The 12,622-nt window shown below is 39.9% G+C and overlaps 1 protein-coding gene across 2 annotated transcripts in view; it reads right to left on the bottom strand.

The window, feature by feature from the left end:
• Nucleotides 1-7,496: 7,496 nt before the first annotated feature.
• The window catches only part of THAP12 (THAP domain containing 12), a 31,252-nt gene continuing 26,126 nt past the window's right edge, over nt 7,497-12,622 (bottom strand). For both annotated transcript variants that reach the window (XM_028833832.2, XM_015115225.3), the window contains one exon: nt 7,497-10,337. In XM_028833832.2, coding sequence (XP_028689665.1) covers nt 8,407-10,167 — 1,761 coding nt within the window. In that variant the 5' untranslated portion in view covers nt 10,168-10,337 and the 3' untranslated portion in view covers nt 7,497-8,406. The remainder of the gene's footprint in view (nt 10,338-12,622) is intronic.

The raw sequence follows: 12,622 nt of genomic DNA on the forward strand, positions 1-12,622 counted from the left end.
ATGAAGCATTATATCAATCCTTTAATTCTATTATTTAAGCACATGGATAAATCTCATGCTATGGGTAGGGAATTTAACCTCAAATGAGCACTAAGATTGCTAATGATTTTAAGGCACAAGCAGCTACTTTTGCATTTAGTCATCTATCTTTCAAGGAGACTGTATGCTGGAAAAGGAATTGCAGTCCAGAAGAAGATGCCACTATGTATGGAGGGTGATTTAAAAATGCACATCTGTTCATCCATACTGTTTCAGGTTGGCTCCCCTTCTGTATTAAAAAGGCGGGAGCCGAGACACAAGCAGGTTCTAAAGAGGGCAATGAAAATTATATGGGTTGTGGTTTGAGAAGGGAAGGAAGAGAAGAAAAAATAAGGCAGAAATTATTTCACTTGGAAAGGAAGGGGTAAGACGGGTGATAAATAGGAGGGTATTATATGGCAGCAAAGGGTGGTGAGTCGCATGCCAAGGTTGTTATTGTGGCAGGGGCCTGGGGGACCAAAGGGATCATGTCTCAAGACTTGGAACGCATTGGAAGAAAGACTATACAAATCACAGATGTTATTAATTATGATTAACAGTGGCCAATGTGGGGTTTGCTTTTTGTGTTTTTTTTTTTTTTTTTTTGGTCAGTTTCGCTCTTGTTGCACAGACTGGAGTGCAGTGGCACGATCTCGGCTCATTGCAACCTCCGCCTCTCGGGTTCAAGCGATTCTCCTGCCTCAGCCTCCTGAGTAGCTGGGATTACAGGCGCCTGCCACCATGCCTGGCTAATTTTTGTACTTTTAGTAGAGACGAGTTTTCACTATGTTGGCCAGGCTGGTCTCAAACTCCTGACCTGAGGTGATCTGTCTGCCTCAGCCTCCCAAAGTGCTGGGATTACAGGCGTGAGCCACTGCGCCCGGTCTCTTCTCTCACTTTCTAAACATGCCCAGAAACTGTAGGCTGTACTCTGCCATATGCATCTCACCTGCGAAGGGCACTGTTTCTATGACCAGGCCAACTCCTGAGCAGGGCTTTCTAGGTTTTCATGGATTGGCCCCTAAATCCCTTTCCATCCTCACTTTGGTTGCTTTCCTCGCCTCCAATCCTCTAGCCACTGTGAATTTCCCATTGGCTCTAGAACCCACCATTTGTTCAACAAGTACGGAGCAACTATTACATGCCAGGTCCTGTTTTACCAATTGGGAATACAACCAGTAAACAGGACAAAGTCCCAGCCCTTGTAGAACTTACATACTAGTGTGAGAAGACCAATCATTTCCAGGAAAGGTAGGCTACTTTACAAAGGGTAGTCTGAGAAAGCTTCTCCATGGAGATAACATTTAAGCAAAGACCTGAATGGTACAAAAAATGAGCTAGGAGCTAACTGGGTCAACAGCTTTCAAAGCACATCAAGTGTAAAGGCCTTGAACAAGCTTCTCTCAATGAGCTTAGTGAGTAGATGAAACAAAAAGACCACCATTAATAGCTGGGCAGAATGAAGAAGGTCTATAAGTTGGCATAGCCCAGCTCACATAGGGCCTTAAGAGTCATGGTCAGGAGCTTGGATTCTGGTCTAAGTGTGGGGGTCGGAGAAAAGGAGGTCCATGCAATCACTCTGCCTGCTGGGTGGAAAATAACCTTGTAGGGAATGATAAAGTGAGAGATGATGATGGTTTACACTAGGCAGGTAACAGGAGAGGGGGTGAGAACTAACTGGGGGCCAGACATAGGGGTGCACTGGTTATAGGACACTTGAGCTGGGCCCTGACGAATTAGCAGCCTAAGTTTGCCAACAGGGTCAATGTCTCATCTTTGCAGCCAAAACACCTAGCGTGATACCTGGCATGATGTGTGTTAAATGGAACTGGAAAAGTAGTAACAAATATACTAGAAGAAAAATGTTTTCATGAAGTAATCTTGAATTTTCTGTTTCAGAATGCTATTTAATCTTTTTCAAGGTGGCTATATATATATATAAAATTTGAAAAATTGAAATGTCAAAGAAAGGAAGTTGTTATTCCTCATAGTCCCACCACCTGGAGACAAACTGGTATTTTGGTGTACTTTCCCCCTAGTCTTTCCATACTCATTTGTAAAAAGGTGGGTATTTCCTCTTTGAGGAGCAGCCTAGTCTACCAGAATCAGCTGGTTAGGGTCTGAATCCCACTCCACCACTGAGTGGTTTGGACAAGCCATTTACTCTCTGGCCCATCCCCAAAATGGAGATAGTAACATCTGATTATTGTGAACCTAAATGACTGTTACAAAGTACCTAAAACGATGTTTGGTACATAGTAAGTGCTCAATATATAGCAGCTGCTATTAATAAAAGGATGTCCAAATTCCACAAACCAATTATAAAAAAAGCTTTCAACATGTCTTTTAGGAAAAAAAAGGCTTTGCAAATCTACAGTCTAATCACATGGATTCTTCTAAAGAAAAATAATCATACCAACAATAGGAATTTGCCAAAAAAGATGTAAGCAATACCAAATATTTTTAAAACCAAATTTTATGGTAACACAAAACAGAAATGGTGCCAAGAACCCCAGACCCTGGCCTGTTTAATAAATCTCTCTCCTATAAAGCTGACGTACTTACGGGATTAGCATTTACACTAAGTTTAAAGGGCAGACACTGCTCACCTGCCAAGAAATAATTCTTTCAGGTTTTCCATCTTGAGTTACGTCTGTGTGCTGTGACAGAGCACAGGACTGAGTGAGGACACTTCTGCTCACCCCCAGCCTCTGCCATCACCAAGCAGTGCGATCCTGAGCAAGCCGTCCTCTCCAGTCCTCTGTCAAATGAGTTGTCTACAAAGTTTCCACAACTCCTTCCAGCTCTAAAACTCACCACCATGAAGAATTTAGTTCAACGTGTGTAATACTGGTGTGAGGAAGACATTATTACTTATGTATCAGGTACCTTAACCTGAAATAGCATGCTGAATATCAGAGTTTTTTGTTGTTGTTGTTGTTGTTGGGGGTAGGTGGGGAGTGGAGGATGAATCACACATTATATGGGTATACTTCTAATACTAATATAAAAGCTACATTTTCACTGAGAAGGAAGTGAGAGACTAACCTAATATTTGGGGTCATGAAGTTGCACAGTACACACCACTTTCAAAGGTCCAACTACTGTTAGCAAATGCCAATTTCTCAGTGGCTTCAAACATGTTTCAACTGGACCTATATTGGCAATGATGGTGGTGAATTTGGCTTAGTTTTACACACCACCATCACTCATTAACTTAATGAGGTAATATATGGGGAAACAAATATTGCTGTTTTTATAGGTTTCTGCAAAGGCTGTTGCCTACCTCTTGGACCTCCTATATTCAATGCTGTCTACTACTCTGAGCTGCAAACTGGGAGACACCTCAGAGTCACAGATAAGGATCCCCTGACCCACATTTCAGGGATGAGGAAGCCCCCAGAGGAACTGGCATCTAGACTAAGGCCTGCAAGGGTGACAACACACCACACATGCTGCACTCTGTTGATCCAGGGCACTGCCTCTAGTCAGTCAGGGCACTCTCCTCTGTGCTCCCCTCACACCGAGTTTACCTCTAGCTATGGTGAACAAAAGTTGTGGTGTGCTCTAGACAGTCTGTTTTATCTGTTGTCTGGCACAACTATTAATAGTGCCCCCTTACATGCTCGAAAGTACTTTGGTTAGGACCATCAATTATAGGGTTACCCCACCGTTAGCCCTGATCCTGGCAGACTCCAGCTTGCTTGTTTGGCTCTCCCATGTGACTCAGCTCACTGGGGGCCTGGGGTCAATCTTATTCTCCTGTGTATCCATGGCATGGGCTCTATGTCATTCACATTTGTATCCATGACAGCCTTGTGCCTGATGCCAAACAGACTGAGCAACATAGGTGTTCAATATGATATTCAAAATTAGAATGAGAAGCAAATACAATTAACAACAAACTAGATTTGCAAATCATTATATCATGTTGGGATTCTGGATTTACCTTTCACTAGCTGTGTGACCTTCTGATTCTTAGGTTTTCACCTGTAAAATGGGGGTAACAGTACCTTCTTCATAAAGTAGAGCATAAAGTAGAGAAGTTTAAATGAGAAACTATAAAAAAGTGTTTTTGCACATAGCTGGCATATGCTGAGCACTGTTAGCAGCAGCTGCCGCTGTGGACGATGATGACTGCTGCTGCTACAACCCTGTTTTGGTGTGAGAAAACTGACACCTAACAAGCATCCAGTAGAAACTCAGTAAGTGTGCACTAAAGGAATGCTTGGTCTCGTGGTAGGTGCTGGCTTCACACCAGAATCTTGGGTTACGAGATGCATTAATCAAAATTACAATTTAGAAGTCAAAAGTTTTGACTCCTCTAAGCCCAGCTTTAGTAACAATTCAAAAAACCCTCATTTCCATAAGAAGCATAGAACACAGCAGCACTATCTGACTGCATCCTTAGATTGCTAATTACCAACATTTAAACTTCACCCTTGTTGTAACTATACTCTTAAAATTTACTCATATAAGCATGCCAACTTGGATATTTGGGTCCATCTCTTCTCTTTTTGAACTGTCAACCTCTCAAGCTGTATGTGATTAATGTATACAGACGAAAGTAGAAAGGCCTCAGATTGAGTCAACAGTTTTCTTGATCCCTCAATTACAATATCCTCTTTAAAGTACATCCTTGTTGAACATTTGGAATGAATTAAGACTTTAAACTTCCAGATGTTTAAACTACTACTGTAAATTCAAACTCATTAAAAAGGAGATTTACTACCTCTACATAGTTTTGAAGTCTGTTGTTCACCCTGTCCAAATAATTTATGAAACTAAATACAGTGGCAGGTAGTGTATTCTATTTATATAGTATTCATGGTGAGAAATAAGGGGCATTTAAAAAAGGTCTGGAAATTAACTGCCATTTAGTCAACCTATAGATCACACTTATTGTTACTTCTAAGCTAGTAATTGTTTCCTGAAACTGATCTTGTGGATATTTTTATGCTACTCTGTACTAAAAATTACTTTACTTTTTCTGGCCACAAAAAGCTGGCTACAGAGCAGCATTTGATCATGGCAAGACAGCTGCATCCACTCGCATGAAATAAATGGACCTGGATCTAGTCCTTTGTGGTAGTGTCTTGGCAGCCAAACAAAGGTGGCAGCACTTCTACACCCAGTTTGTAAAGTCTCAGAAGTTTCAAGCTCCATTTTTTTTTCTTTGCAAGAAACCCATGTCGACTATAATGAGTGCACTTTAGAGATGCTGTGCTGAAAGCTGGCAATGGATAAAGCAAGAACATAAAAGGAATCTATTCCTAAAGCAAATATTCCTTTTACAAACCTTAAGAATGAAATGGCTTTCACAATCAATTTCAATATTGAAGTACTGGACTGAAGTACCTGCCTCTGACACTTACTTGCCATATAATTTGAGGCAATTAATTCATCTCTGTGAGCATGATTTCTCAACTGAAAAAAGTGGGCTAATATCTGAGTTTCTCTGAGAACTTGAATGAGATCATTCAAAGTGCCTTGTAAGCTCTAAAGTAACATATAAGTATTAATAAACACTGCAAGTACAATTTTCCTGTTTTATGACTTACTTAAAATAGCACTTAAAAAGTGGCTGCCCCTAATATCAAACAGAAATAAACCTGATCCAACTAAGTTACTGCAGAGGAACTTGTCTCAGAAGGAAGGCTCTTTCAACCCAACCAACTACTACTTACCTCGCAGGAATTATTCTAAGAATTAACTGAAAATTACATCGAATTATTAATAAAGCATTTGTTCCCACTTATTTCACAGGTCACACATCCTAGATCAGGCTTCAACTGTGTAACTTTTTTTCCAAAAAAAAATGAGATATGTCAAAAGCAAAAATTCCTCTGATATGCCAAATCTTGAATGTCTTTCCTAGTACATTTGCAAACTATTTAGATATGATACAGACCTTATTTTAAAAAAAACTGTACAAGGCTTTTGTGGATACTCTGTATGTTATTTTCCTTTCCTTTAATTTCAATAAATCTGATTTACTGAAGTCTATGAAGTTTGTGTGTGTGTAGTTGTAAGTATGTACAATTTGATGTACTTACGGGCCAACTCGAGGCTGTAAGCTTGGTGAGTCAGAAAATGTACTGGGTATTGCCAGCACTTAGCCAAGAAGCCTGGCACACAGTAAGCATTCAACTTATATTTGTGGAATAAATGGTCATGACCCTACCACTTTCTAAATTATCTAATCTTGCAAAAGACAACCTGTTTCATCAGTGAGATTACCACTGATTCAATCTACCATCAAAGATCAGTTTGTTGAAAACATCTTTTAATAAATTAGGCTTTTAAGCTTCCAATAGACTCCCAAATTAGAGAACATACTTACATTATAAAAACAAATGATGGGCATCTCAAAAGCTTAACTAATGCTTATTGAATGAATATTTTTGAATACATTATTTGGCAGACTGAAAAGGGGGCCATTATTTTGTAGCTCCTCCCAACAAAAGCAGTCTATTTCCTCATCCTTCGAATCCAGACCGGCCGAGTGACTTGCTTGGACCAAAAGAATGTGGTGAAAGTGATGCTCTGAATTACTGAGTCCAGGTTTTGAAACCACTGCCTTTGCTTTCCTGGTACTCTTGAGACCACCATTACATAGCGCAAGATAAAAGACCACATGGAGAGGCCCAGTCATCATATTCAGTCCCCAGCCACCCTCCCAGCTGAATGCAGAGCCCAGATGAGACTAGCAGAAGAACCACTCAAGCAACCCACAGAACTGTGAGAAATGGTTAAATGTTTAAGCCACTAAATTTGGGGGTAATGTTAAGCAGCAATAGGTCACTGATGATAAATTAACCCTCATAGCACAACCTTAAGGTAGATTTTATAGTTGAGGAAACTGACGCAGGTTAAATAACCTGCCAAGGTCACACCACTCTTAAGTGCCCTAAGAACAGGATGAATATATTGAAACACCAGCTTTGTGTCTCCTTCATTGTCATCCTGCCATCATGAACTTGATCAGTTCTTTCTGACAAGGACAGAGGCATCTCTTAGAGCCCTGGCTACAAGATAAACTCTTACCTTTTTGATAAGCTGCATGCATAATGTGTCTTGATTTGACACGTCTGTGGGCTTTCCTAGGACAGAGAAATGGACTGTGAGCTATCATTCTCAGCAGTCCAGCAAATACACACCACTCTGGTTTCTGAAGCTCAAGGAACACTTACTCCCAACATAAAATAATTCATTAACACCTCTGCATTCATTTTAGCCAGCAATAATAAGACAAACTGACAATTTATATCAGGGCCCACACAGTACATCAAAAAAAAAAAAAACACCTAGTTGGGTGAACCTTACATTTAATACTTTCTTAATTGTTTTTTTCTATAACCCAATTAGTAAACCACATACAAAAGACTCATCTTGAATTGTGAAGCAGTTTATCAAAAGTTTTTTAAGAGAATTTACACAAGAATGTTTTGACCCCACCAAAAATAATATGCCTAAGCTTTAAACAAAATTCACATTTTATTTAGATTGAAATAAACTATACAAAATTGATTTTCTTCACCAAAAATAACAGCAATATTTTCCATATTTTTCTAGATAAACCACAACACTTATTTTTGTAGGTTTTCCAGGTTTTGCTTATAAATCAAGATGAGGCAGTAGATAAGAGTCATGGAAAAAGACAGAAAAAAACAGACAAATCAGTTGTCAGTATCCATGGCCTCTGATTCTGTCTCAACCATGAAACAGAAGTGTTCAACATATACCTGCTAAAAAGCTTAGGAAGATGTAGGCTCCAGAAAGGAATGTAAACAGCAACAATGAGATGTGGAACAACAGCAGGCCTTTCCATTCAAACTTTGTCATTTGTTCCTTTAAGTTCGAGAAAGACAAAATCTACACTGAAATCCTTGTTTGGCGAGCTCGCAAGCTTTTCTCCAGTAATTTCTTGTAACTGTCCAGTATAGATTTTTAGCACATTTAAAACTCCTATTAGTCAAAGATCAATTGTGGGCTTCACTATACCATTTTATAAAATGTATTCCTTCCTCCCACACCTCTTCAAAATGTATTTCTTCAAAGAATTCATAACACCCAACAAGTAGAGAGCCACAGTGATAATAAATGCTATGTCTAAAATGACTTAACTAAAACAATTCCAGAGTGCCGTCAACAGAGATCACACAGAAGGAAACATGGCACTTTCAATGTTCTCTTCTGGAAGGACAGGTAGGTCTTCAAAGCATGAGAGTTCAAAAACAGGGGCCATTTAAACAGGTAGATTACCAATGGCTAATGTATTCAATGGAGTCCTATAGGCAAAGATATTTAGTGATTAAGTGGCCTACATACACCTTACGGCTTTTCTTCCAAGTATCAAATATAAGAAAGCCTGTTTTTAAAAGTCCCTTAGGTATTTTCCACAGTTTCAGAATTATCTGTGGGAAGCTCTGACTTACTTGTATAGAGTTTAATATATGTGTCCACCATTAAATCCAGGTCGTGTTTTATATCAAAATTTATGTTAAGCAAAGCCAAGTTACTCGACCTTTGGTCTGTCAAAGTGTTCCTCAAATATGCTTTAAGACGCTTTCGTCCATTTTCATATCGCTCATTCTCAACCTTCATCACAGGAAGAATACACAGGACCTTCAGCAATGCATACACATTAGGAAAAAACTTGATGTCAGGCAGGTGGAGGGCTTCATAGATGGTGGATGGAAGCTCTATATCTTTCCCCCTGTGTTTCCATTTGATTCTCCAACAATGAAGCTCGGCTGACAGCGTGTCAGGATTGGGTAAGTCACTTCTATACATGTCAGCATGGTGTTCCTCCGACGTATTGAATTTGAGTTGTCCCATGACTGAGGGTACCAGAGACAAGCATTTAAGAGCTTTGAGGTGCTGTTCTGAGAATATATCTTTAAGTTCCTGAATAATGTGCTCCACTGTTGGGACACTTAGGGTTTCTTTATAGTAACTCTCAGAGGTTAGCTGAGATTCCAAGTTACCCTGGTGAGCTCTGCGGAATTTCCCAGGGAGTTTCATTTGAATATCAAGTTTGGTTGCCAAATTTGTGGCTTCCTCAAACCAAAATTCATGATAAACTTCAATATTTTCCATCACTTCATTGAGTGAATGCAGTACTGCAGTCAAGCTACCAGCTGCAAAGAAGACATCAGAAGTTTGCCCCTGGAGATTTTTCCCAAAGGCTCTTGTAAAAGATAGGACATTTTTAAGAACAACAATAGTAACAATGAAATCAAAATCTGTTACTGCACTGCAGAGTACAAATGCTCGGCCAGCTATACAGTTATTCCATCTAACATTTGTGTCACTATTTATACCATCTAAACATAAAACAAGTGCTTGCAGGAGTTCCACTAAAATTTCAAAAGCATCATGCCTGCCTGTCCAGTGGGAATGGCAGATTTCCTTCAGTTCTTTACCCCTTTCTTTACTGTTCTGAAAAAGAACAGAAATTACATTGTCAAGTTCTAAAAGCAGCTGTGGTGATCGATGGAAAAAAGAACAAACTTCCTCAATTGTTCCTAACGCAACAGATACTCCCATAACAGGTACTGATTTTGCCAACCACGTATTTAAGGCACAGGAAGAGCAGAGTGTGTAGATAGCCTGGGGATATTTCTCTAAAAGTCTAGAAGCAACAACTTTCATTTTGGAAGAAAATCCACTAGATACAATGTAAGCCTGGCCACGACAATACTCCATATTTAATCCCCACTTCTCAGTTATCATAGTGTGAAATTTCACAGCCAAAATTTCTGCATCAGCTTCATAAGGCAGGAAGCCTATAAATTCCTCTCTTAGGTTATGAGATTCATCAACAAACCTAACCAACACAGGTAGGTGCTCTTCCCCTGCTATGTCCACTACATCATCAGTGATAATGGAAAAGAAGTGTGAGTCTCTCACTTCCCTGAGAGTTTCTTCTCGAATACAGCTCTCACAGATCTCTAGCATCTGCCTCTGCTGTGTTTTCGAACAAAACAACGTGTTAACTGCTGTTGTCTCAAACCGCTTTCTCAGAACCTCTTCACCAGAATTTATCCTACACTCTAGCAGTGCCTGAAAGTTATCTGGAGTAAAGAGACCTTCTGGGATTTCATCAGCCTCATGTCCATCCAGAGGTATGTTTTGCTTTCCCATCAGAATCAATATTTCAAATAGAGATTTTAGGTATTCTTTGTTTTCCTTCTCTTCAAGGGTTAGAGGTAAAATGTCCTCATCTTGCCCTTCACCCTCTTCTTCACTGGGGTTCTGAGCATTGCTATTGTTGGTTTCTTTATGTTTTTGTTCCTGCTCAGAAGTTTCATCAACTGGAAAACAAAGAATTAATGTTACAAACAGGCTCAAGAAAAACCATACAAAACAAAAAATATTACACCTTTGGTTAAATATTTAAAATCCACAAACTCATTCATTCAATATTCATAGGGCATTTACTAGACTACAGACTAAGATAGAGATTAAAATAAGACACTAAGATAAGACACAATCTAGTGGGAGAGACAGTATAAACAGATATATTTTAATCCTAGATGTAAACGCTGTTATAAGATAGGAATAATTTTTTTTTTTTTTTTTAAGAAGAAGAAGCGGGTCTCAATATGTTGCCCAGGCTGGTCTTGAACTCCTGGCTTCAAGTGATCCTCCCACTTCAGCTCCAAAGTACAAGGATTAAAGGTGTGAGATACCACATCCAGCCTAATTTTTAAAACACACTTAACAAGACATTCCACATATGTAATGAATGACAGTCCATGCCCTCAGAAAAACAAAGTGGGACAGAACTAATTACTAAACTACTGTGCTTAGTATTTTATATGCATCACATTACCCTCTCTTCAGGCAGGTGGTATCAACCCCACTTGACAAATGAGGACACTAAGTAAACTTCCCCAAGATCACAAATACAGTTAGAAGAATGGAAGTAAAGTTGAAATCCAAGTGTGTCTTGCTCCAAGGTCCATGCTGATGCTGTTTTTATCAAACCATGATGCCACACATTTATATGGGAGATATGGGACAACTGTACAAACCAGTATAATATAAAGGAGATTAATGTAATTCTTAGGGCTAGTATTAGAATATCACACAGCCTAATCTCTTCATAGGGGATAGGAAAACTGAGGCCCTACAGGCTAAATGCCCTGTCCATAGTTATACAGGTCACTGGTGTCTGCAGGAAAATAATCCAAATCTGAGGAGTCACAGTTAAAACCTAGTTCTTAGAACATAAGACTATGGCCAGGTGCGGTGGCTCACGCCTGTAATCCCAGCACTTTGGGAGGTTGAGGTGGGTGGATCATGAGGTCAGGAGTTTGAGACCAGCCTGGCCAAGATGGTGAAACCCTGTCTCTACTAAAAATACAAAAATTAGCTGGGCGTGGTGGCATGTGCCTGTAGTTCCCACTACTCGGGAGGCTAAGGCAGGAGAATCGTCTGAACCCGGGAGGCAGAGGTTGTAGTGAGCCGAGATCGTGCCACTGCACTTCAGCCTGGGCAACAGAGTGAGGCTCCATCTCAAAAAGAAAAAAGACTGTGGAGGGCGGCAGGGAGAAACAAAAATTCAGAAGTTGCATTTGATGACAAGGATAAATAAGAGGGACATGAACAAGGAGGGCATTTCAGTTGGTGAGAATTATTCCAGCAAAAGCACTAAGGTAGAAGAGGGAAGCAGGCTGTCCAAGTACAAAGGGAAATCTAGTCTGACTGGAGCCTGTGTGAGCCATACTTCAGAGCTTAATAAGGGTTCAGCAAAATGCAGGGAGCATCCTTCCCTCACCCCTCCTCAAATCAGATGACACTGCTATTCATCATACGTGACACAGCAGTGGTTCTATTCTAGGGAAGCTTCCCAAGCCAGAAAGCAAGAGGTTTTCCTGGACGCCTGCCTGTCTGGCTCTCTCCCTCTCTCCTCCATTGTTTCTCTACTTCCAATTAACTAGTACTAATTCCCTTGCTTTTATTTTTTTTCAAAAAGAAGTTCATTAAAGAGCAAAGAGTACAAAGTGAAAAGTCAAGTCCCTCTTCTTTTGGGCATCTTTCCTAGGTGTCATAGGTATACAAATTTCTTAAGTTCCCTGAATCTATTCTCTTTACTCTCTCTACCATTGCCTTAATTCAAGGCCTTTCAACTTTTATTTGGTCAGCTGACAGCCCAACTGGCCTCCCTGCCTCCAGTGTTACCTTTTGTAATCCAACAGAGTACTCTATGTACCATGGAAATCAGGTCCCTCTTATCACCTACTTACAAACCCCTAAGTGGTTTCCTATTGCTAACAGCCCACAAGTCTGCAAGTTCTGGCCTTTGGGGTCCTCTCCAGGCTCATTTTCTAACCATAATGGGTTATCACAAACTTTAACAACACTAAAATGAGTGTAGTTCCCCAAATCTACCACCCTGTTTCATGCACAGAACACCTTTCCCTCTCTTTGCCTAAGTCCATATCTCCTCATCTATGAAGAGGGAAATAACAGTACTTATCTCAAGGCTATTGTGAGAATAAAATGAATTAATACAAGTAAAGCACTTAGAATAATGACTTGGCATCAGTAAGCACTCAATAAAATGCTATGTTAATAACAACAGCAATAGGAA

Source organism: Macaca mulatta, chromosome 14, assembly GCF_049350105.2.
Source record: "Macaca mulatta isolate MMU2019108-1 chromosome 14, T2T-MMU8v2.0, whole genome shotgun sequence".
Taxonomy (NCBI): Eukaryota; Metazoa; Chordata; class Mammalia; order Primates; family Cercopithecidae; genus Macaca; species Macaca mulatta.